General features: G+C 42.2%; 1 protein-coding gene across 2 annotated transcripts in view; it reads right to left on the bottom strand.

The window, feature by feature from the left end:
* crppa (CDP-L-ribitol pyrophosphorylase A) overlaps positions 1–26,328 on the bottom strand; it is a 300,647-nt gene that overhangs the window by 174,182 nt on the left and 100,137 nt on the right. The window contains exons 6-7 of one of the 2 annotated variants that reach the window (XM_080216486.1): positions 20,416–20,513; positions 4,202–4,294 (exon numbers count right to left, since the gene is read on the bottom strand). In XM_080216486.1, the coding sequence (XP_080072612.1) occupies positions 4,202–4,294; positions 20,416–20,513 (191 nt within the window). The remainder of the gene's footprint in view (positions 1–4,201; positions 4,295–20,415; positions 20,514–26,328) is intronic. The other variant, XM_080216495.1, reaches the window with a different exon arrangement.

Here is a 26,328-nt window from a genome sequence, read left to right as displayed (position 1 = left end):
CAGACAGGAAGCGGAAAGTGGGAATAAACAGGTCCTTTTCAAAGTGGCAGGCAATGACTAGTGGCGTACACCAGGGTTCAGTGCTGGGACCCCAGCTATTCATAATGTACATTAATGATTTGGATGAAGGAATTGAACGGAATATCTCCAAATTTGCAGACGACACTAAGCTGGATGGCAGTGTGTGCTGTGAGGAGGATGCTAGGAGGTTGCAGGGTGAGTTGGACAGGCTGGCTGAGTGGGGAAATACTTGGTACATGCAATATAATGTGGATAAATATGAGGTTATCCACTTTGGTGGCAAAAAATAGTAAGGGTGATTATTTGAATGGTGGGAGTTTAGGAAAATAGGAAGTGCAACGTGACCTGGGTGTCATAGAACATAGAACATAGAACATTACAGCGCAGAACAGGCCCTTCGGCCCATGATGTTGCGCCGACCAGTTACAAAAACAATGACCCACTAGCCTATACCAATCCCTTTTCGTCCATAAACCTATCCAGAGATCTCTTAAACGCCCCCAAACTAGACGCATTTACAACTGCAGCAGGCAGGGCATTCCAATCCCTCACCACCCGCTGGGTAAAGAACCTACCCCTGACATCCGTCCTGTAGCTACCCCCCCTTAATTTAAAGCCATGCCCCCTCGTGCTAGCTTTCTCCATCCGAGGAAAAAGGCTATCACTATCCACCCTATCTAAACCTCTAATCATCTTATATGTTTCAATAAGATCCCCTCTTAGCCGCCTTCTTTCCAACGAAAACAACCCTAAATCCCTCAGTCTCTCCTCATAGGACCTCATGGTGGAACAGTCACTGAAGGTTGGCATGCAGATACAGCAGGTGGTGAAGAAAGCTAATGGCATGCTGGCCTTCATGGCAAGAGGATTTGAGTATTGGAGTAAAGATGTCTTGTTGCAGTAATACAGGGCCTTTAGTGGGGCCACATCTTGAGTATTGTGTGCTGTTTTTGTCTCCTAGCCTGAGGAACGAGATCCTTGCTATTGAGAGGGATTAGCAGGGTAAATATGTTGGGTTATAGGAATAGGGGCTGAGTGGAATTGTGGTTGGTGCAGGCTCGATGGGCTGAATGGCCTCCTTCTGCACTGTAGGGATTCTATGATTCTATGAGGGAACCCAGCAAAGGTTCACCAGACCGATTCCTGGAATGGCAGGACTGACATATGAAATGAGACTGGATCAACTGGACTTGTACGCACTGGAATTTAGAAGAATGAGAGGGTATCTCATAGAATCATATAAAATCCTGATTGGACTGGATAGTCTAGATGCAGGAAGAATGTTCGCAATGTTGGGCAAGTTCAGAGTTAGGGGTCACAATGAAAGAATAAGGGGTAAGCCAGTCAGGAGTGAGATGAGGAAGAACTTTTTCACTCAGAGTTGTGAACCTGTGGAATTCTCTACCATAGAAAGCTGTTGGGCCCGGTTCATTAGATATTCAAGAGGGCGCTGGACGTGGCTTTTGTGGCTAAAGGGATCAAGGGGCATGGAGAGAAAGCGGGAGCGGGATACTGAAAGTGCATGATCAGCCATTTTCATATTGAATGGTGGCACAGGCTCGAAGGGCCGAATGGCCTACTCCTGCACCTGTTTTCTCTGTTTCTAATCAATCCAGTATTGGTAATTGTGCCTCCAGCTGCCTAGACCTTAAGCTCTGGAATTTTCTCCTGATATATCCAGCTTTCTTTCCTCCTTGAAGACATTATTGTTCTTTGGTCTTCTCAAGATAGTCATATCCCAAGCTAATGCTGAAACAACAGAGTTGTAATTGTCTAAAATACATATTGCAGATCAATCCCTTCTTCACAATAATTGCGCACGCTGAGCAATTAATCAAACTTTTTTTCTGGTCGGGATCTGTCTGGAAGCGTTTGCCCAACATAAGCAGAGACAGGCTGTAGTGTGAAGCTAGCCCCTTCAAAGCAGGCAGGATCTATGTATTTGCTTGATGCTCCAGATAGAGATCCTGATTCTAGCTTTTTAAAATGTATTCATGGGATATGGGTGTCACTGGCTAGGTCAACATTTATTGTCCATTCCAAATTGCACGAGAGCAATTAGGCAAAAAAAAAAGTCAGAGTCAACAGTGGAGGTTTAATCATGTAACATCCAAGAAATGGTTACATGATGTTCAATCATGCAAACATTTGGTCACGTGACAAGCTCCAGAACTGCCCTGTTGAAAGGTTTCATTAAATCTCCACAAACCAAAAGCAATCAACATAAACTGACAAACAGGACAAACACTTGGTCTGCACTGAGTTTCGCTTACCTGAACACACTGGCACAAGGAACACCACAATCGGCATCAGCACCCTGGGTTATTTCTGATGACCAGTTGTGTCTTCAAAAATTGAGGCCTAGATCACTATATTTTCTGAATCTTTGGCAGAGGTAATACTACTTCTGTTTTCCAGTTAGTGCACATATAAACTGGCAGACCCAAAGCTGGCTGAAATTGGGTCTTAAGCCTTATTAAGCTAATGTGTCACACCTCCATGGGCAGCTTACTTATTTCAAACAATTTTGGGTCACTTATTAACGCTGCCTCTTAGTTAATTGCCAATAAGGGTGGGGGATAGAGGAGAGATGCAGAAAGACCAGTCATTGTTGCAGAGCCGGGAGGAGCAATTAAACAAAATTAAATTTAACAGTTATGGAGCCGTCATTTGCCAAACCAAATTCCAACTGGACAAACCAAAAAGGAGAGCAATCCAATTTCTCAAAGGAGTCCAAAGTAGGCCTTAGGCCCCTCATTAGCATGTGAATTAGTCCAAAAGAGATTTTGTCAATCTCCCGCATGCCTAGACATTACCCAAGGCTTTAGATATATTTCCTCCGCTCCCGAGGTGTAGGGCACCTCTGCTAAATTGGCCATTTTCTGGGCAGCAAATTGGCACAATGATGGTCCATTCATATTACTTCATCTTTCTAATTCTACCAGTGGTAGAGGGCCCTTACCTGTCCACAAAATGCTTTGGATACTGATGCCATTCTGTCTGGAAAATATACAAGCCCACCCAGAGCAATGCTTACATTCTCTTTCCCTTCATTTCTATGTCTGGTTTGAACCCCACTACTGCCAGTAAGACAAAGAAATTAAATTGGTACAGTGTCTCATTCAACACCTTCACTCAAAAGGAACAATGTTTTAGACACATATTTTATGGATGCTGCTAGTCATGGCACAGTCATTAGCAAAGGCTCAAAGTGCCAGGACCTAGATGTGATTCTGACCTTGGGTGACTCACCGTGTGTAGTTTGCATCTTCTCACGTGTCTGCATCGGTTTTCTCTGGGTGCTCTGGTTTCCTCCCACAGTCCAAATAGTGCATGTTGAGTGGATTGGCCATGCTAAGTTGCCCCTTAATGTCCGAAGAAGCATAGGTTAAGTGGATTGGCCATGGTAAAAGCACGGAGTTGTTGGATGGGGAGGGGTGGTGGGTCTGGGTGACAGTTGTTGCAGACTCAATAGGCTGAATGGTCTCCTTTGGCAGTGGAGGGATTCTATGATTCTATTCTATTCTATGATTACCTCTTTGCTTTTATACTCTTTGCCCCTATTTATAAAAGCCAAACTCATAAATGCATCTTTAGCTGAGTGCATTGCATTGTGAATATTTCATAGCTTGCAAGATTTCAATAGACAGGCTGTTTATAACTGTAATATTTATCATTATGTTAAAATTACAGGGAGGAAACATCCAAGGCAACTGCCTCATGATATAAATCACTCCACCTAAATCATAAAAGTTGGGATGAAACGTTTAAAACTCAACAAGTTCAAAAGTATGGCATTGAAGTCTGAAACTGCAGCTGACTACTTCCCGAGATAGTTGCCAGAGGTATACAGGCAAACCATACAAAAGGAGGGCATGATGCCAGCCAATGATCAGTTGTAGGAGTATGAACACATAGCAGAGCAATGACTTTTGGCAAGTGGAGGAATGCTGAGTCATGAATTTAGGATTTACCTACCAATTACAGAGTAGTCTGCAGTTCTGAAGACACAAACAACTTATACCAAGGACATTTCTCCTGGGTGACCAACAACAATGTCCGGGAGATTAATTCTCATTCCCAAGAGATTCCAGGTCATCGTAGGATGGTTGGAATTCACAAGTGTGATTTTAAAAAGTACAATTAATTTAAACATTTGAAAAATATAGCTGATACTCACATTTATGCAAATGAAATTATAGTACAGGCCTGAGGAGATGGCCTGTATACACTGGCTCTCTTTATTCAGTGACCACTTCAACATATCCACCTGCTGCAGAGAAACATAGTGAGTTCATTGAACTGCAATACACAAACAAAATCTCAATCTGACGCATTCACAGATAGTTTATGATACTCATTACACATAACGTAACAAGAGGAACTTATTTGAAAGGCAGCACATTACAGCAAAACAGGTACAGTTCATTGTGTAAAAATTTCATAGCCATCCTAATACAAACCTTATGAAGGTGACTTTATAATTCTCCTGCAGTTTCAGACTTCAATACCACACTTTTGAACTTGTTACATATTTTGGGAACAATTATCTGTATATTTAACATATAAGTTTATTTTGAAAAAGTAATCACAAGTACCTGACCTGATCAAAATCTATACCATTGTACAATGTTTCAGCTGTAAGAGGGCTGGGGTTATGAAGCCATTTAGACTAGCCCCATACTCCCAGAAGATGAAGTTAATTAGCATATTGAACTAAGCAACTCTTAAATTACTGTGACAAATTCAGCCATTAAAGTACTTGTATTATTTAAACCACAGCACAATGCATAATTTCTAATTACTCATTCATAACATTCATCTCTGACATTCTGGTCATTGAATATTATAAAGTAAATCAAGCTGCTATTGAGAAAATCGTTACTTAAGTTGTAAAGCAGTACCTGCTGCTGAATACATTATCAGTAGTAAAACACTTCATTTGCATGACTCACAACATCACTGAGCCTTTGTGAGTAACTGTTATTCCAAAAATATATACTGTTCATAAGATTTGTAGATACATTTTATAATAGTTCAAATTATAACTGCACACAAGGTCAGTATAGGGTTGCATTCTACGGGGGACCCTGGTCCCTATACACCACCACCACCCCTGCTAAAAAGCACATGCGAAGCCCACCTACAATCCCAATGGTTGGCCCGTAGCAATTTAATTCTGGGTGCAGCATTAATTGCTTTAAGGCAAAACTTCCACCCAGATCTCAGGAGGAAGCCCTGCCTTAGAAAGCTGCTGGCCAATCTGAAGGCCAGCAAGTCTGCAAAACCCACAGCACCAGCTAGAAGAAATGGCCACTGCTGGGACTACAAGCAATCCCACCACACCATGGCACCCAGGTAAGTGTGAGGTAAGAGGGGTCTCAGAAAGGGTATAAATGGAATGTGGAGGCCAGATTCAAGATGCCAGGGAGATGGATAATGGGAGGGGATGATCTTGGACATTATTTCTGATGGGCTCAGCAAGTATGTGCTCCCCACTTTCTTGACATCAGTCATGCATCTAAAACTGCCAGATTCCCACCTGGCATGTGCCTTGCCCTGTCCTGTGTAAAATACCAGGGGGACAGGGCTAATAAGTAGCAATTAATTAGTTGCTTAAGAGCCTTAATAGGAACAAGGGTGGGCCTGAAGTCTATAAGTTTCAGCTGGGTCTTAGACAGGTGAATAGACAGCGGGAAAACCATCCATTAGATTTTACATGCCCTCTAGCGTTTAAGCCTACTGGCAGAGTGCATAAAATTCAGTCCATATGTTATGTGACACCTTCAGGTTACAGATTTTCAATATTCATTTCATTTCATCAAACATACAGCTCAAGGGGTTCTGCACAGTTTCTGGCACTTTGGTATACAGAGCTTTAGACAGTTGGCCTTTCCCCACTGAGCTATAACTGGTTTGCAACACATTTCTAGAGAAGAATCATCTTGATAAGAACAATTCTATCATAAAGAATATACTGTATTTCTGTATCAATGCTATTCCAAACACATTTTATCCCAATTCACCATCTGTAGTGACCACCAATGAGTGACTAACTTGACCACAAAACTTCATAAGTTTTTTTAAAATTTTTTTGTTGTTTGGCTGACCAGCAAATGCTCCAGCTCTTACCACCTGGCATACTGGAAGGATTTACAGGCTGATAGTCCACCTGCTTGGCCGCATTGTGAAGACATCATCAATAGCCATCAAATCTGATTCCCGGAGCTTCTGGCCTAGAAGACCCTACCACTAAGGTTTTTATTAAGCTTACTTGCAAGTATTTGTGATTAAAATCTTGTGTGTTCATCCCAAGTTTGGTAAGCAGAGAGAAGACAGTAGCAATCTCTCCAGTGAGTACAGAAGTACAAGGGGGTAAATTTTCTGATCCTACCCATGCAGTGTTTTCCCAAAAAATGACAAGTGTCATAATGGCAAGAAAACTGGAGCAATCAACCGGCGCAGATGGACCCGTCCTGCAATCGACCCACATTTTGTTGTTTTTTGAGACAGTGGTGAGTTGCGTGCCGGTTCTGGAAGGAATGGGGCCTAAACACACCAGTGAGGTTGGCTGCAAATTTCACAGTGCACTAGGAGACACCCTCCCTCCCCGCCACAGGCATCAGGACCCAATCCACCCCCCTACCATTGGCTGCTTGTTTCCCCATCCTCTCCTCAACACAGATCGCTGACGTTGAGGCTCTCCCAATGTGCCCCCTTTCATGACCCCCAACATGCACCCCCTTCATGCCCCACCCCTTCATTTTCCCCTTCATAGCTGCTTCCCTCATAGCCCCCATTCGTGACACTCCCTCAAGCCCTTACCCCACTCAGGCCCATCCCCTTACCCCTGGTACACTGGCAGGGCCCACCTGATAAATGCCAGGTGGGCACTGTTTGGGTGCCAGGTGGACACTGTCTGATGGGTGCTGCCCAGCCATGTTGCAACCACCCAGGGGTTGCGGTGATCTCCGAGCCCCCAGTGTGGCCATCATGCCTAGTCTCTGCTAATGGAAACCAGTAGTGATTAGTGCCAGGTTCGCACTGCGCCTGAGGATTGGAAGATCACAGCAGCTGGTAGAATCCGCCATCAAACGGACTAAGCGTATTTAAACGCTACTTTACAAAAATCCTTTCTGGGCGAGATACGGTTTGCGCCATCAGAAAGGGACCAGAATGATTGCAAACCGTTTGGCACTGGGCCATTTTTAGGCCACACAGAATTGACAGGGATCCGCGCAATATGCACCATCTGTGGCGAGGCTGGAATATCATCCACACTGACTCAGTGCAAGTTTTGTCACTTAGTCTAAAGTGACAATTCAGGTCAACTCAAGTGTCCGTAATTAAAACAAACTCTTATCCTTTCTCTTTACAAAAAAAGAAGCAATTAAGTTTTATTCTTACACACTTTTGAATAAATGCATTGTCGCATTAGCATTTTATCGTCTAATTATGCAGCACGTTTGGCACCAGCTTCTTGACACAATCTTTTCCACCTTAAGTCAAATGGCTGACATAATGCAAAATGTCCATTAAAAGCAGACTTACACCAACCTGCATTTACTTAATTCCTTTAACCTAGTAAAATGTCCCAAGACATATGACAGAACCATTGTGAAACAAAATTTTAAGTAGAGCCACAATAAGAAGTTATTATGGCAGACAACCAATTGCTCAGCCCAAAAGCTAGGTTTTATGGAGTGTCTTAAAGGAGAGAATTAAATTAGAGCAGTATAGGGAGTGAATTCCAGAGCTTAAAGCTGAAGCAACTGAAGGCACAGCCACTGGTGGTGGGACAAAGCTGACCACTTAGAAAAGATGATATCAAACTCTTAAATGTTGTACATTCATGCACTTCTGATTTGTTCTGAAGTTTATAAAGAACACAGACTGTATATTACTTGCAGCTGTAAAAAGTAACAGCTGCTTCCTCTCATTCCAAATGCATCCGGTCATTGGCCAGTAAGCAAGTTCCACAAATTTGTTTGATTTTGCAGGTGGAGCTCATGTTTTCCCAATGCAGCAGCAATGCAAGTGGCAGCGTAACCAGCTGCACCCTCACATTGCTTTTCTAAGTTAACCTGATAACACACTGTTTGGTGTAAATGGAGCACTGGAAATGCTTCACCTTTTATTTAGCTTGCCCGATTGACCAAGAAAGACAAACAGCTTCTCTTTGTTTACTGAAATAGCTTTAAAAAGGCTTGGAGGGATGAATTAATTGCTTCTCAAGTGATGAAACATTAGCAATCTGCCTCAAGGAGTCTGATCACTCAACACAATCTCATTTGCACATACCCTTAGCATAACAGGGTAACCGAATCAAGTGGCTTCTAATTATACTGTGTAAATCATGTTCCTAATTGGAAACAGATTATTTAAAATATGTTGATGAATAAGTTAGTTTACAGTAATTAGAAATGTTTCAGAATGGCTTTAAATATGGTCTTACAGTTGATTTTACAGTAAACATTTTCTGTTCAGTTTTACAAATCAAATCTTAACCAGTCAATAAACCTTGTGTCCTCAGAACAAGTAAGGTTACTGTTTCAAATATGACCTGCAGAACCATCGAGATGCTGAGTTAATGTTCTGAGCCATACAGTGGGCACAGAGAATGATAGTGAGGAGTGGAAGAGGGGCCATTTTGAGTGAAAGGTAAGGCCTAGGTTGTTTCTGATGTTTTCTAGTAGCTGCAAAGTTTCTCCTGTTCTTTCCCAGTCATCATGTATGGTTGAATAGCCCATAAGCATTCACTGTCAGTGACTGCTCAGGAAAGACAGCAGAGACGGAATTCTCTCATCCCGTCCGCCACTGGAATTTTAGCGGGTGGGTTGCAGACAATATGAAACCTCGTTGACAATCAGGCAGCTCTTTCCAGTTTTTAGACCAGCACAGCTGGAGAATTCTGCCCAGAAGTTGGCCATCACCCATGGGATTCAAGGATGAAGAGGATGGGACACAGATGAAGGGATAAAAAGGATTCTTTCTATATTACCAAAAACGATAGATGGATTTGTTTTCTGACCTACAAGGATCAACAGACACCGTAGGAAGGGTTTGGAGGGCTGAAGAGCTGTTTCTGTGCTGCACTTTTCTTTGTTCTTTATTTTTAGATATGTCAAAGTCAACAAGTAACAATCATATTTTGCAATAAATTAAACATGCTTACTAAGGTGTGTTGGGTAAGTTTATTTTACAAGCCCCCCCACCTCCCCGACCACACTGGTACATTTAAAGGGGTGGGAGGGGCTCGTAACATAATGCGAGTGGCCTTCCCACTGCCGCCCTGTCCATCCCCAAATTGTCTCCCATATCATGGTGAGCAGCCAAGCATCTGACAGCCTGCTTGCCTTAAGGCCTATTAAGGTCCTCAAGTTGTCAATTAATGGCCACTCAAGGTCAACTTCCACCACCGCTGCATTTTATGTACAGCAGGGAAGGCCGACACAAGGGTAGCCAGCAACTTTCACCTTGTGGGCAGCTGTCAGGCAGAAAGCAGAGTAGCACCTTTGGGGGAATCTCCTACACTCACTGGGGGTCCCCTCAGGATAATACAATCCAGCCTCTACAACCCTCAGTGGTAAAGAATTCCACAGATTCAACTACCCTATCAAACCCTTCATAACTTTAAAGATCTATATGAGATTACTTCTCAATCTTCTCTTTTCAGGAGAACAGGGCTGCAGCCTGTTCAGTCTTTCCTTATAGTTTTGTATCATTCTTTTGAATCTTTTTGCCCTTCAAGTGTTTTCACATCCTTTTTGTCACATGGTGATGAGGAATTCTGCACAGTACTCTATATCAGGCTCCAGGGGAAAGGGTTCATTGCTCTAAACTGCGTCCCTTATATCCCCCAACCTAAGCCAGAGGCAGAGCTGCAGACCTGAATACCAACTTTCAAAAAAATCTGAACCTTCAGGCTGTATTTCAGCTTTTTTAAAGCCTGTCTGTCGGGTCAATCTTAGAGTTGTTGCTGCTGCTTCCAACCTTTGGCCAGCTTGCTGCAACTGTACAGGGCACTGGTGAGGCCGCAGCTGGAGTACTGTGTGCAGTTTTGGTCGCCACACTTGCGCAAGGATATTTTGGCCTTGGAGGGAATGCAGAGGAGGTTCACTAGGCTGATACCGGAGATGAGGGAGTTGGACTATAAAGAGAGACTAAATAGACTGGGTCTGTACTCGTTGGAGTTTAGAAGGATGAGGAGGGATCTTATAGAGACGTATAAGATAATGAAAGGGATGGATAGGGTAGAGGTAGAGAGATTCTTCCCACTCAGAAAGGACAACACAACTAGAGAGCACAGCCTCAAGATAAAGGGGGGGCAGTTTAGATCGGAGTTGAGGAGGAACTTCTTCACTCAAAGGGTGGTGAATCTCTGGAAATCTCTGCCCGTTAAGTGGTGGAGGCTACCTCGCTAAATATATTTAAGTCACGGGTAGATAGGTTTTTGGTAGGCAAGGGAATTAAGGATTATGGGGGGAAAGCGGGAAAGTGGAACTGAGCCACTTCAGATCAGCCATGCTCTTATTGAATGGCGGGGCAGGCTCGAAAGGCTAGATGGCCTACTCCTGCTCCTACTTCTTATGTTCTTATGTAGCTTTGTTGTTCTGATTTTATCTTAAAGTCTGCTAGAAAACAATGAAACTGCCCAAAGGTCAGCAGCAGTGCAGCAACTGAGAATGTTTTGGCTTGAAAAATGGTAAGTCAAATCTCTATTATAAAGGCAATTGGATGATGTGTGTGACAGGGAGAGGAGTGATGGAGAAGGTTGAGGGGTGGAGAATGTGGGAGTGTTGGAGAGGTTGGGGGGTATTGGAGAAGTGTGGGGAGGTTGGGGTTGTTGAAGAAGTGGGCAGAGGTTTATTGACTACATTTTTCCATTATAGGCTGCAAATTATGAGTGTATAAAACATTTGTATGACAGCCATGGGGAAGGGGAAACAGTTCAGTTCTTGTGTTGCTGCACTGAATTTATGTATCATGCATCTTTCTTCAATGAAAAATTCAGATCAAAAATTTTATCTATATCTTTTCTAGTAGATGCTGGTAGATGTCTCATTGACAAATCCTGGGAATAGTGACATTGGTATAAAAAGGACAGATGCCACTTATGGTAGGTTGTGGATGGGCACCAAAAAATTAAGAACGGTAGGGTTGAATTAGATAAAGAGTTGAACTGTTTTGTAAATGTAGTGTTTTCTTTGGAACCACTTTTGTAACATCAGCTGATCGCTCTGTGATTAATTATACTTACAGAGACAGCATTGATTCACCATTGATACAGCCACTCTGCTGACTGCACGCAGGCATAATAAAAGAAATACAAATACATAGCATCTTTCATAATGTCTCAAATTGCATTATAGCCAATTAAATACCTTTGAGTTGTAGTCACTGGTATAATGTGGGCAATGATATCAAAAAATGGAGCAGGTTCAAGGAGCCAAGTGGCTTACAACTATATATTTGTATGTCTTTCTGTATGGATGAGATGAGCTGTGCTAGATGGCCCTTCATCTATAATTATCTTGTGAACAGAGGATGGAATCATGACTGGAGTTTGGTATATTTGGAAGGCTTGGTAGGGCAAAATTGCCAGGACAGGAATGTGTAATGGGCCCATAGTGATTCAATAGCCTGTTAAACACTGCATATGATTCTCACAAGTTTTTTCCATTAACCTCAATCTTGTCTTTTTATCTGCTTACCCATTATCCCACTCAGCTTGGTGATTTCATTGTTCTTTTTTTGAGAAATGAAAAAAATGTAATAAAGTTGTACTGCATAGTAGATTTTGGAAATGTATTGTAGTGAGAAGCAGCCACTAGAACAGTCTTCATACTTGCAGATCAAGAAAACAATTGCGAACCATTTAGTCATTGTCCTCTGGCATCTAAAAAGTTGTGACACGCAGAGACACCTGAGGACTCCAATGTTTCTCACTGACAATGAAGACTTACACTGTTCAATCATTTTGCTTTGTTGCTGAAGAATCATTTGATCTATCTATCCTATAAGATTATTGATAAAATTGAATCTGATTACGTCCCTTCTGAGAAATAATTATATTGAATAATTTCATAACCCAGATAGGAAAAAGTTTTCTAATGCTTCTACAGACTTGAAAGAAAAAAACCTTGTGCAGTTTATCTGAGTTGAAAGTATTGATTTTTCTTCCTCAAATATGAATTTACTGTCACTATGTTCATATGATGCAACGTGTAGAACATGTTTATGAAGGCTAATGTAGTCACCAAAATCAATGTTACTATCTCCACAGTATTATTAATAACTAATAGTATATTTTCACGTTACATTAACAATACTGCATGATGCTAATAAAGTAATCATCAGAGATGTGATATTGAGCAAACTGTTGGTTCTATAGGCTGACAAATCCAGATGGACTTCACCTTACAGTCTTGAAAGAAGTAGTTAACTTTACTTTGGTTTTAACTTTACAAAATTCCCTGGACTCAGGGAAGATTTCATCAGATTGGAAGATAGAAAATATCAAGCCTCTTTATTCCTTTATTCAAATAGCAAGGAAGACAGAAAGCAGAAAACTATAGGCCAGTTAGCCTAACATTTGTCATAGGGAAATTGTTTGAAGCCATTGTTAAAGGTGTTACAGCAGGACACTTGGGAAAATTCAAGGCAGCCAGGCAGAGTCAACATGGTTTTGTGAAAGGGAAATCAAGTTTAACTAATTTATTGGAGCTCTTTGAAGGACTCACTTCTGCCATGGATAAAGAGGAAGCAATGGATGTACTGTGCTTAGAAAGCATTTGATAAGGTGCCACACAAAAAGTTATTGTGGAAAATAAAGTTTACGGTGTAAGGGGTAACGTAATGGATGGATGGCATGGATTGAAGGTTGGCTCACTAAACTGAAACAGAGTTGGCATAAATGGGTCTTCTTCTGGTTGGCAGCAAATGTGATGAATATTGTGCCATAGGGATCTATCCTGGGGCCTCAATGTTTTACAATTTATATAAATGACTTGGATAAAGGGACTGAAGGTATGGTTGCTAAATTTGCTGACAGAACAGAGATAGATAGGAAAGTAAATTATGAAGATGATTATGGAGGCCAAAAAGCAACATAATTAGGTTTAGTGAATGGGCAAAAATCTGGGAAATGGAGAATAATGTGAGCAAATGTGAAATGGTCCATTTTAGCAGGAAGAATAAAAAAATGCTTAAGATCTAAATGGTAAGATTGCAGAGCTCTGAGGAGCAGAGGAATCTGGGTGTCCTAGTGTATGAATCAGAAAAGGCACAGCAAGTAATTAGGAAAATTAAAGCTATTTTTCATTGTGAGGTGAATTAATTACAGGCAGTGTTAGTGGTTAGCACTGCTGCCTCACGGCCTCAGAGACCCCCATTCAATTCTGGCTTTGGGTGACTCTCTTGTGCAGAGTCTGCACGTTCTCTGCCTGGGTTTCCTCCGAGTACTCCAATTTCCTCCCACAGTCTGAAGGATGTACAGGTTAGGTGCACTGGCCATGCTAAAGTCTCCCTCAGTGTACCCCAGCAGGCACTGGAGTGTGGCAACTAGAGGATTTTCTCAGTGACTTCATTGCAGTGTTAATGTAAGCCTACTTGTGATACAAAAATGTTAAAACTTTTTGCTTCATTTGTACAGGGCATTGGTGAGATTATATCTGGAGTATTGGGTACAGAACTCATCTTCCTTTCTAAAGAAAAATGTAACTGTATTAGGAACAGTTCAGAGAATATTGATTAGACTAATACTGGGAATGATCAGATTATATTATCAGGAAAGATTGGAGAGTTTAGGTTGTATTCACTAGATTTAGAAGGGTAAGAGGTGACTTGATCAAAATCTTTATGGAGGAGTATTGACAGGGGTGGATGTGGAGAGGATGTTCCCTCATCATAGAATCGAAAACTAGGGGTCGCTGTTTAAAAATAAGGAGACACTCATTTAAGACAGAGGTGAGAAGAGTTTTCTTCTCTCACAGTGTTGTGTGTCCCTGGAATTTTCTTCCTCAAAAAGCAGTGGATGCAGAGTGAATATTTTTTAAGGCAGAGATGGATTAACAAGGAGTGAAAGATTATCAGTGAAAGGCAGGGACGTGAGGTGAGGTCTCAATCAAATAAGCCATGATTTTATTGAATGGTGGAGCAGCTCAACAGGCCTATTCCTGCTCCTAATTCGTATAATTTGTCAATCAGGACTCCAGGTCTACTTCGATGCCAACATAGACTCTTACTTTTTAAGGAGTACGTGGCAGCCCGTGTACCACCTTCCATCTTGTCATACCTGCTTAAGACAACTTTCATTCCCCTGTCCCATCTGCCTATGGCTGGCAAACAAATAAAGCCATCAATGCTAAGAAACACCAATACTTTGAAAACTTTCTCTAAGCCAACCACAGTACAACTCTGAGGATCATGCTGCAGGTGCAGAGCCATCATAAAAAATATTCCCGCTCAGATTATTCAAATACAATACAAAGCAGGAATTTCATTGAAGACAGGGCGTCAAGTAACTATCCTCACCACCACCACCACTTACTTGTGCACAAAGAATAGTCAATTCCATTAATTATTTGTAATTTTTATTAATGATCTGGATGAGGGTATAGTTGGGTGGATTAGTAAATTTGCTGATGACACCAAAGTTGGAGGTGTGGTAGATTGTGAGGAAGGGTGTCATAGTCTGCAGGGAGACTTAGATAGGTTGCAGAGCTGGGCCGAGAGGTGGCGGATGGAATTTAATGTGGAGAAGTGTGAGGTAATTCACTTTGGTAGGAGCAACAGATGTGTCGAGTATAGGGCTAACGGGAGGACTTTGAATAGTGTGGATGAACAGAGGGATCTAGGTGTGTGTGTACATAGATCCCTGAAAGTTGGGAATCAAGTAGATAAGGTTGTCAAGAAGGCGTACGGTGTCTTGGCGTTTATTGGTAGGGGGACTGAATTTAGGAGTCGCAGTGTAATGTTGCAACTGTACACTACTCTAGTGCGGCCGCACTTGGAGTACTGTGTGCAGTTCTGGTCCCCGCATTACAAGAAGGATGTGGAGGCGTTGGAGAGGGTGCAGAGGAGGTTTACTAGGATGTTGCCTGGTATGGTGGGGAGGTCCTATGAGGAGAGACTGAGGGATCTAGGGTTGTTTTCGTTGGGAAGAAGGCGGCTAAGAGGGGATCTTATTGAAACATATAAGATGATTAGAGGTTTAGATAGGGTGGATAGTGATAGCCTTTTTCCTCGGATGGAGAAAGCTAGCACGAGGGGGCATGACTTTAAATTAAGGGGGGGTAGCTACAGGACGGATGTCAGGGGTAGGTTCTTTACCCAGCGGGTGGTGAGGGATTGGAATGCCCTGCCTGCTGCAGTTGTAGATGCGTCTAGTTTGGGGGCGTTTAAGAGATCTCTGGATAGGTTTATGGACGAAAAGGGATTGGTATAGGCTAGTGGGTCATTGTTTTTGTAACTGGTCGGCGCAACATCGTGGGCCGAAGGGCCTGTTCTGCGCTGTAATGTTCTATGTTCTATGTTCTATTTGTCTCAGGTTTCAAGAAAATTAAACTGATTTATGTGCCTTCTACAAAATACTTACGCATTATAGAGTTAGTGACAAAAAATATTGGATGTTACTTTTATTGGTTAATGGCACATGAAGTAACATCATTTTTTCAGAGCTTTCAATTCAGAGTAAGGTGTCTGGCTTCAATCGGAGCCCAATCTTGCATTAAAGTCAGTGGATTGTGGATTTTCAAATGGTTGAGGTTTATACTCATTCGTACGTAACAGGTTCAGTGTGCTTTAGATTTCTTCCATTACAGAAGATAATTTTATGTGGACAGATCATTACCCTGTCTAATAAACCCCTTATAGTAGTGGTATGCACTCAGGCTCCCTGTTTCCGACTGTCCGGCCTGTGTGGCTCTAACAGGAGTTACTTCCCCAGCAGCTTAGCTATGAGGGTTAAAGTAGCATGCACAACCTCCCACCATATCATTGTGCACTCACTGGAGATGAAATAGTATTTTGAGGAGGGCCTATAGAGTGAAAAATGAAAGGTTATTTTTTCTTCTTGGCTAGAAGTACAGACATTCAGCTGTTTCTAGTACCACAACCTTCTTCATGGAGTTTGGAAGTAAAATTTGTCAGCCAAATCCACTTGGAGAATCATCACACTTGTGTCCATTCTATCACTGGCCAATATACTCACGCACATGCCTCCATCATTAACCACATGGTAGCAATCAGGAACAAAAGCCTCGCTTCTTCTCCCACTGTCTAACCCAATGGTCTATACCCTTTCTTACTATAAAGGAGTCCTGAAAACTAGACTAGTACGTACACTGTGTGATATTAAGACAAAAAATACAATTCAAGCCAAACAAAGGTTAAAATCTATGTCTAAAATTGAAGTTGAAACAGAAACAACTCCTTTGTGAAAACCACCCTTAGTGGATTTCATGGGCCCTCCTCAAAACTATGCTTACTATTTTTGCCTTCAAGTCTTTTGTCCTATTAAAACTTAATAATACATTATTACTCCATATAAAATGCTACCACAGTAAATGCAAACTATCCTTCTTGAGAAGGTGAGAGGGCATGGGATCCAAGGGCCTTTGGCCTTGTGGATCCAGAACTGGCTTGCCTGCAGAAGGCAGAGAGTGGTTGTGGATGGGGCTTTTTCTGAATGGAGGTCAGTCACCAGCGGAGTGCCTCAAGGATCTGTTCTGGGACCCTTGTTGTTTGTCATTTTCATAAATGACCTGGATGAGGAAGTGGAGGGATGGGTAAGTAAGTTCGCTGATGACACGAAGGTCGGTGGTGTTGTGGATGATCTGGAAGGATGGCAAAAGTTGCAGCAGGACATAGATAGGATGCAGGACTGGGCGGAGAAGTGGCAGATGGACTTCAACGCGGATAAATGTGTTGTCGTCCATTTTGGCAGAACCAACGGGATGAACGAGTACACTATGAAGGGCAGAAGTCTGAGTAGTGTTGAGGAGCAGAAGGATCTTGGGGTCCGGGTCCACAGGACTCTTAAATCGGCCTCGCAGGTGGAGGAGGTGGTCAAGAAGGCGTATGGTGTACTGGCCTTCATTAATCGAGGGATTGAGTTTAGGAGTCGGGAGGTAATGCTGGAACTTTATAAGACCCTTGTCAGGCCTCATTTGGAGTATTGTGCGCAGTTCTGGTCGCCTCACTATAGGAAAGATGTAGAAGCTATTGAAAGGGTGCAGAGGAGATTTACAAGGATGTTGCCTGGACTGGGAGGCATGCCTTATGAAGTTAGGTTGAGGGAGCTGGGACTCTTTTCCCTGGAGAGACGAAGGTTGAGAGGCGACCTGATAGAAGTTTACAAAATGTTGAGAGGAATAGATAGGGTGGACTCTCAGAGGCTATTTCCCCGGTTTGAAATGGTCGCTACGAGAGGACACAGATTTAAGGTGCGGGGAGGGAGGTTCAGAAGTGATGTTAGGGGTAAGTTTTTCACTCAGAGGGTGGTGAGTGAATGGAATCGGCTGCCGTCAGTGGTGGTGGAGGCGAACTCGCTGGGGTCTTTTAAAAGACTTCTGGATGAGTATATGGGGTTTAATGAGATTGAGGGTTATAGATAGGTCTGTAGGTTGGTAGGTGATGTGGTCGGCGCAACTTGTGGGCCGAAGGGCCTGTTTGTGCTGTAGTGTTCTATGTTCTATGTTCTATGTTCTATGTAGCTCACAGGATATTGAATAATGGATGCTCAGGGGTGAATTTGACAGACATGCTTACAGTCCCAGACTGAGTTGAAGGCAAATATATGCATGAGTGATGCAGTCAGTCAAGCACACGCCATTTCTATAACGAATTAGAGAACCTCCTTAAATGCCTGTAATTCACCTCCTGAGCATCCATTGTTTCTTCTAACGTCTTGTGCAATGTCATTTTGAGCTATGCACAAGTGAGCAAGATTTCAGTCAGGGCTGGGATTTTTGATGATACAAAAATGGGATAGAAATGCAGTCCAGAACAGTCAATAGTGGTTTAAACTGTCAAAGCTTACAAGCAAAGCTTCTGAAGGGCTTTTTTCCATTTTACTTCCACTTAGATTCTTCTTTTTCCAGATGCTGACAGTTTTCACTGTAGATCTCCAGATGATTTCATGGAAGAATACAAGTGTGAATTGGGGATTGGGTGGTTATTTGGAATTTAAAAATAATGTAAAAGGTAGGAGAAAACCTTCATCTCCATCTCCCCAAAGCTATTAAATTGGTTTCAACCTCAAACACAGCTTTTTCCCTGGGTACACTGAATAGCATTCAGTGTGCCACCTTGCCAAAGGCCTCCATTTATTATTTTATTTCTACTTCTCAGAATACTTTTAAGTATGATGATGACATTTTGAAATGAAAAACATAAGGAAAGACTATTATGTATTGTCTATAAGAAATACTGGGCAGAATATTATGGAGGAGGAGGGGTCAGCTTACTACAAGTCCCCAGAGCCAATGTGCTCTACTCTGATCTGCCTCACAATCACAAAGTATTGCGGGTGGATAGTCTGGAAAGATTGTAACTGTTCTCCTTGGCGAGAAAAAGGCTGAGAGGAGGTTTGATATGGATGTTCAAGATCATGAGGGGGCTGAACAGAGTAGATAGGAAGAAACTATTCTTGCTTCTTAATGGATCAAGTACGAGAGGGCACAGCTAGAAAGTGATTTGCAAAAGACGCAAACGTGATATGCGAAAAAAACCTTTTCACACAACGAGTAGTTTGGGTCTGGAATTCACTGCCTGGAAGTGTGGTGGAGGCGGGTTCAATCGAGGTATTCAAGAGGGCATTCGATGGCTAGTTGAATAGAAATAATGTGCAGGGGTACGGGAATAAAGCAGGGGAATGGCACTAAACCATGATGCTCATTTGGAGAGCCAGTGCAGACACAATGAGCCAAATGGCCTCCTTCTGCACCATACAATTCTGTGATACTGTGAAAGCATAAGGATCAAATTGATCTCAGTAACAGACATGCCAGAATCAAATTGAATGTTGAAATAGGCCTGAGGGGCTAAATCTCCTCCTTCCATTCCTTTGTTCTACTAGTATTCACATGTAAGTTCAGGTTTTAAGTATAATTTTAATGATATACTTAAATATTAAGTCATCATACCTTCTGCTTTGTTAACAGCATTAAAGCAGATTAACAACTGGGAACTACCCATCGAACACGGAAACAGAAATGTGAAGGAATGTGCACAATGCTGGCTGTTTTCACCTAGAAACTATGTGTATACTATGAAAACGCTGACACAGTTTCTTTAAAAACATGACGTTGGCACAACAATTAGGCAATTAGCAACAAGAATAGTTCTTGCTGCATGTAAATCTAGTTTCAAAATGTCCATCCCTTACCTGACAAGAATGGGTAGCTAAAATGGCCGTGCAATGTTTCCCTTTCCATCAGTGACACTGTCATGCCTGTGCCATTTTAACCCTGGGCCTACGATGAAGAATATTTGCCTACTCTTCATCTTCAGTCTGACTCATTTGTACTCCCTCTCTCTCTCCCTCTCTCTGGGTCTCTTGAAGTGACAAGGTACCTTTTTAAGATTTCTTATGTGAGGCACTTAGGTGGATACATCTGTAGTACCAATGGAGGCATAGATGTCAATGGTTAACATGACAATTGTCCTGTCCCAGGATTTTATGATGTGGAGATGCTGGCGTTGGACTGGGGTAAGCACAGTAAGAAGTCTCACAACACCAGGTTAGAGTCCAACAGGTTTATTTGGCAGCACTAGCTTTCAGAGTCTCAAGCTCAAGCTCCACCTCCACCACACTCACCTGATGAAGGAGCCTGAGACTCCGAAAGCTAGTGCTGCCAAATAAACCTGTTGAATTTTAACTTGGTGATGTGAGACTTCTTACCAGGATTTTAGACAAAGTCACATGAGGAGTAAAGCCACCGAACCCCCAGAACAGCAGATTTTTTACTTTAGGATCTGCAGCAGTGTACACTCAATGCATTACTTTTAACAAGTGACCCAGTCATCGCAAACAGCAAACAGTTACAACGAGCAACAATCAAGCTAAATGCTTAATCTAATAATCTGCTGTCACATTGACACATTAGGCCTGCATTTATTATTTAGCAGTGTTTTTGACTGAGCCAAAGCTTTTTTTAATGCTATATTTCCCCAACAGTGGAGCAGGACATGAATATGTACATACAGCTGGTCCACTCATGTGGTAAATGTTGAGATTCAGTGGCTCACAGTGTAAGTGTGACATCTTCAGTGCATTATTAGACTGCTTTGATGCTCTAAGTCTTCCTGGTATTCTACAGTGTGACAAACAATTTACTATAAATACATAATATATCACCACATGTTTCGCAAACTCAAGACATAACTGACCTCCATCACCAGTTGTAAGGCCTCTTGTAGAAAACAGCCCAATTGAACTGCTTCTTCCTGCAATCCAGTGAAGATACAGACATTCTTGGAAAGATTTTCTATGGGAGAAAGACAAACTAATGAAAGAATTTTATTACTAGTTTCTCAGTGTTTGAAGGTTCTTCCTTAAAGGAACATTTCTCCTTCATTTTTGGTTAGACATTCCTGATACCAAAGATCCAGAAGCCAACTCCCAAACCTGTGTGACATTTTAACTCCCTTCATTTCTTGAAGACTGCATCCCTCTGGTACCTCACCTTAGCGCCATACATGACTGATACTATAGAATTACACAACTCTATGTACAGTTTTGTTTGTTCGGAGTGTAAATTGGAGAATCTAACAGGGCTGTCAAGATTTACCACACATGTTGGTGTTAAACCAATTGTTAATATTACATGATTAAATTTGACTTTTGCCGACATACATGTATTCAAATTGAGAATGCAAGAAAGAAACCTGAGCATGAGATTTATTAATAGGTGATGACGGGTCAAAGAACTTTTTCAAATTCGGGAATTGGTTTGTGTTGGTAATTCAGGAATGCTTCCATACTTGGTTATATTTTCATTATTTCCAGTACAAAATAGTAATAGATCTGTCAACATCATGAAACAATGGCCATGATTCTCCCATCCCGACCCACAACTTTTCTGGCAGGTCAGGTTGGGAGACGTTGGCCTTGTTATAGGATTGGTGCATGCACCAGGAATGCATGCGCATTTCCCAAAGCTGCCAAACAGTCACAGGCCAGACCATGCTGGAAACTGGCAGGAAGGCAGGTAAGTCATTTGAAACTTTTTAAAATATGTCTTAAATGTCTTTTAAATCTAATTATCTGGAACTTACCGATCCCAATTGAATCTCCCACCCCGCTTGGAGTACTTCATTCCACAGTGTTTAGAGTAGCTCCCCAAGTACGGGGAACTAGTAGGAGGCCCCATCGGAATGAAAGGGGGGCAATCGGGGCTCCCCACGAGGTTGGGTGGTGGTAGGGGAGTAGGCACCCTGGCAGTGCCAGCCTGTGGCCTCTGGAAAAGTGCCTGTGGCCAGGGGGCACCTTGGCACTGCCCACCAGGCATCAGGCAATGCCAAGGGGGCAGGGCAATTCAGCGCTTCTGGGAGAATCATGGCCAAAGTCACTGAACTTGTAAACCACCTTCCATATAAGTATTACTTAGTTTCAGTGAAAATAAATACAGAAATTGTTAAAAAGGCATCTGTAAAAGCTCCTTCTTATTTCAGCAATTTTCATTATCAAAAGCAATTTTCTTTATTTCAGCTGCAGAAATGCCTATTTCCATTCTTTATTTCAAACATGTATAATTTTCTGACTTTGATAAGATGGGGCAAATATTTTCATTACTAGCATGCACCTTTCTGTGAGTTTTTGTCTCATGAACAGCAAGGAGCTGAAGGCCAACTTGTCCTCCATTCAAAGGCAGAATCTGACTTGCACAAATATAGCAGCGAGACCGCTTCAGCAAATAACTATTCTAACTAGAAGCTTGTGATAAAATAAGTAGAAAGCTCTTCTGCATATGCTGTTCCCCATTATTCCCCATTCAGAACAAAAATCTTGACTGAGCAGTATTAGAGAGCATTAACAGTTTTGAAAGAGAGAATCCGATATTCATGGAATCCCTACAGTGTGGAAGGAGGCCGTTTGGCCCATCAAGCCTGCGTCTTCTTCAAAATAGTGCTGTCAGGAATTTTATGCCCATCTTAGGGGTCAGACAGGATGGTGTTTTAACAGCACATCCAAAAAATTGGTGTGTCAGCTATGAGCTTTCATGTTCAAGTCCTGGCATGGGACTTGAACCCATGGTTCTGGGACAAGAGTGCTACCAACTGAGCTACAGCTGAGATAGCTCAAAAGTACATAGTCAGCAGCTGAAGAGAAGGTTCAGTAGCATTTTGCAGATGCATTTTAATTTGATCCTCAGTTACATACTCATTGTAGTTAACCTAATCTCTCAGAAAATTTGGGTAAATTCTTTTAGATGAAATGTTAAAATGGGCCCTCAGCTGCCCTCTCAGGTCCATGGCATTCCAAGAAAAGCTGAGGAGTCTCCCAGTGTCCTGGTCAATATCTATCCACAGAATCCATAAAATCCCTAGAGAGCTGAAGGAGGCCATTTAGCCTACTGAGTCTGCACCAACTCTCCAAAAAGCATTTTAACCAGGCCCACTCCCCTACCCTATCTTCATGACCTCGCACATTTTTACCATTGCTAATCCACTTACTCTACACATCTTGGGACATGAATGAGAGATTTGGCATGGCCAATCCACCTAACCTGCACATCTTTGGACTGTGGGGGGAGAAAAAATGGAGCAACTGAGTTGACCCACACAGACACAGGGAGAACATGCAAATTTCACAGTTATCCAAACTGCAATCGAACTCAGGTCGCTGGCACAGTGAGGCAGCAGTGCTAACTACTGCCGCCTCAGCCCTCATCCTCAAAATAGGTTATCTGGTCACTAATCTCAGTGCTATTGGTGGGGGCTTCCTCTGTACAAACTGACTGTTGTGTTTTCCCATATCAAAGCAATGACTACACTTTAAAAGCATTTCATTAGCTGTGAATGGGCCTTTTTGTGCTGATGTTTGAGGGAGGACTGTTAGCCAACAAACCAGAAAAACTCACTTCACTGTTCCAGTGAAGTTCAATGTAAGCTTGAGGAACAGCAACTCATTTTTCAATGAAGCAATTTACAGCATTTAGGACTCAGCATCAAGTTAATCAAATCCAGATCACAATCTCTCACCCTGTATCCCTTTCTTTGCATGTCTGGATTTTCTTTTTTATTGCTTTCGGACAGTAGCTCACCTGATTCAGGCACATATTTTGCTTTTCTTGTCCAATCATCATTCCCTTGTCCCTGGAAGACACTTCTATCATTCATTCAATTGCTCTTACCTTTCTACCCTTTCTCAGACCTTCCTCTGTCCTCGTCCAGTCCACTCCCTTGCTGAAATCCTATTGAATTTCTGGCTTTCCCCAGTTCTGATGAAAGTCATTGACCTGAACCATTAATTGTGCTACTCTGCCCACAGATGCTGTCTGATCCACTGAGTGTTTCCAGCATTTTCGGCTTTTATTTCAGATTTCCAGCATCCACATTATTTTGCTTTTCAATCTATAATTTTATCTTTTCTACCTTCCTTACATTACTTACCACTGCTAAGTATTAAATCTCAATAACTTTGATGATGAATAATGTTCAAATAGTTTGGAACATTTCCCCAAGTTGTACATAGCCTGTGTATTCTGCAACTGAGTCATTTGTTGGTGGAGAATTCCTTTCGTTAAATCTTTATTATAAGACAGGTGTGGAGGGTTCAGCTTACTGGCCTTTTGCCACAAGTGAAGTACCAGATCTTGCCTTGTTTGTCTACATGTAATTTAAACATAGGTGGTGCATTCCCCGAAGCTACAGGGATTGCAGCAGCAGGCTGACATTGAAGAACTGGTGCTCTTTCATCATAAGAGGTGAGACCCCCTATTTTTGACAGCAGTTGAATATGTCTGTTATTTCAGGGCAGCACAGTGGTTAGCATTGCTGCCTCGCAGCACCAGGGACCTAGGTTCGATGCCAGTCTGGGTGACTGTCTATGTGGAGTTTGCACATTCTCCCCGTGTCTGCATGGGTTTCCTCCAGGTGTCTCCCGCAGTCCAAAAATGTGCAGGTTAGGTGGATTGGCCATGATAAATGCGCCAAGGGGCAGTTTCAGTATAGTGTCTGGCCATGTCCCTGACCTCCCGAGGTCTATAATAGACTCCAAGCAGCCCCCCCCCCCCCCCCCCACCGTCCCCCTATATCCCCCGATGTGGTCATTATGCCTATCCAGAGTATTCAACAATGGCTGTGAGAATGTTGTCATTGAAGAACCCTTGGACTTTACTGTCTGAGTTGTACCAGCTGCTTGTATTGGTTAAAACCAGCCTCCAGTAAAGACATGCTGTTCAGTCATAACAGTTAGAAAAAATCCCCTTAAAAATGCACTCAGGTTTCTAGAACGCCCTTCAAACTTGAAAAAAAAACTCCTTTAAAAAAAGGGGTCAGACAGAAGAAGCAGAGCAAAAAAATAAAATGCATGCATAAAGAACACCTGCTCATAAAATGAAGCACTTCAGAGTGAACAGACCATGAAGTACTACAAAAACAAAGCGAATCCCTCCTTCAAAAATTGAATTTATTTATTATTAATACATGTATTGGATACAGTGAAAAGTATTCTTACAAGCTGCGACAGACTAAACATACTATTCATACAGTATAAAGGGTGCAGAATACAGTGCTGCAGTTACCACTAGGGTGAGAAGAAAGATCAGTTTAGTGTGTGGTAGGACTATTCAAAACTCTGATGGCAGCAGGCATTCAGTTATCAAAAGGCTTGTAAAAGTTAAAGGAGCATGAAAGTGCACGTGTAAATAAACAGAGCTAATCCCTCCTTGCGATAGTAAATTGGGCATGAAATTGAATGTGAGCAAAGGACACTCTTCAAAAATTTGCAAGACAATATTGTTAAGAGATTCCAGTTCAAGTGGGCAATTGATTGAAATTGACATGCTGAGACAGAATTGAATGATTTTAAAAGCTACAGAAAAAAGACTAGCCTCATGACCCTGATCCTGGGGAGACCCCAGACCTGAACCCTTTGTGCACGGGCACCATGGATGTAAGTGTAGTGAAGATACTCAACTCCTTAATCCCAATTAGTCCATGGTATCTGGTCCCCATTTTTAAGGACCAGCAGTAACTTGAGCCCACAAGACTTTCAACCGGAGGTGAAGATGGGTGGGTGGGGGTGGTATTGTGGGTGGACAATAGGAGGCTACTGCATTTGACTTTAATCTTAGTAATGAGGAGCATCACAATGTGTTTAACCCAGCACAAATCCCATTTGAGGTCTCTCACCGAATTCACCAACGCGAGCTATGCCTGGGGTTAATGGGGCTGATGAATCACCCCATAAATTTATTACCTAATTACATCAGCCCAGATGTGTGTAACATAATTGATGTGTATGAGGGAAGTCCAGAATGATTCGCCTACTTCTCCGCTTGTTAAATTTGGTATATATCACCTAGTGCTCCTTTGAAGGGACCAGCTTTACACTGAGTTTCAGGGTGATTTTCACATCGACCATTGCTGTAAGAGCTGTATCTTATTCTTGAACTTGTCTGTAGGCCTGGCTCCAAATGACAACATACTGCTGTTACTACCTAAACAGTAAATGCTATAGGTAGCAAAGACACATTACCTCAGAGATGAAAGGTGGCTACTTTTTCCTTAGGAAGACAGCATAGAGTGATCTGGTTAGGTTGGTTACATGTATTCTCCCATAACGTTTACTAAGTGCCTTCATTAAGCTATTCAGGAATCTGATGATAATTTGGCTATAAAAGTCACTTTCCATTAAATTCAAAGGAAAGTAAAATAAAGCAGGCCAATTCATTATCACCCATCCTATGCTACTGCCAAAGCCAATTTTACCCTTGGTATATTTCAATGAGCTACAATCTGACTTCTTTCTTCGGCAGGAAGAAACAAAAGTTACAATATACTTTAAACAAGAAACTGCTCTTTCCACCTCTGGGAAAATAGGCTATTATAAATCTATCTGCTGGGATTTTTCCACCCCACTGAGCTAATCAGGGAGCGTAGCAGGGTGGGAAATATGAGTAAAGGCAAAATTACGGGCTTGTGCCCAATTTCTCGCCTCTGTCGATATTGCCTGCTGCATTCTGCTGGCGTGATCAGTCTCACACCTGGGAAGGGCATCAGGCTGATTTAAATATACATTAGCCCATTTGAATGTCATTCGTGAGCCCTGGATATAATAGTCCAGGCTCACTTAGC

This window comes from Carcharhinus amblyrhynchos, chromosome 2 (genome assembly GCF_965287045.1).
Source record: "Carcharhinus amblyrhynchos chromosome 2, sCarAmb.v2.hapA, whole genome shotgun sequence".
NCBI classification, from domain to species: Eukaryota; Metazoa; Chordata; class Chondrichthyes; order Carcharhiniformes; family Carcharhinidae; genus Carcharhinus; species Carcharhinus amblyrhynchos.
The sequence above is the reverse complement of the archived record's forward strand: the minus strand, read 5'-3'. Positions and strand labels throughout refer to the sequence as shown.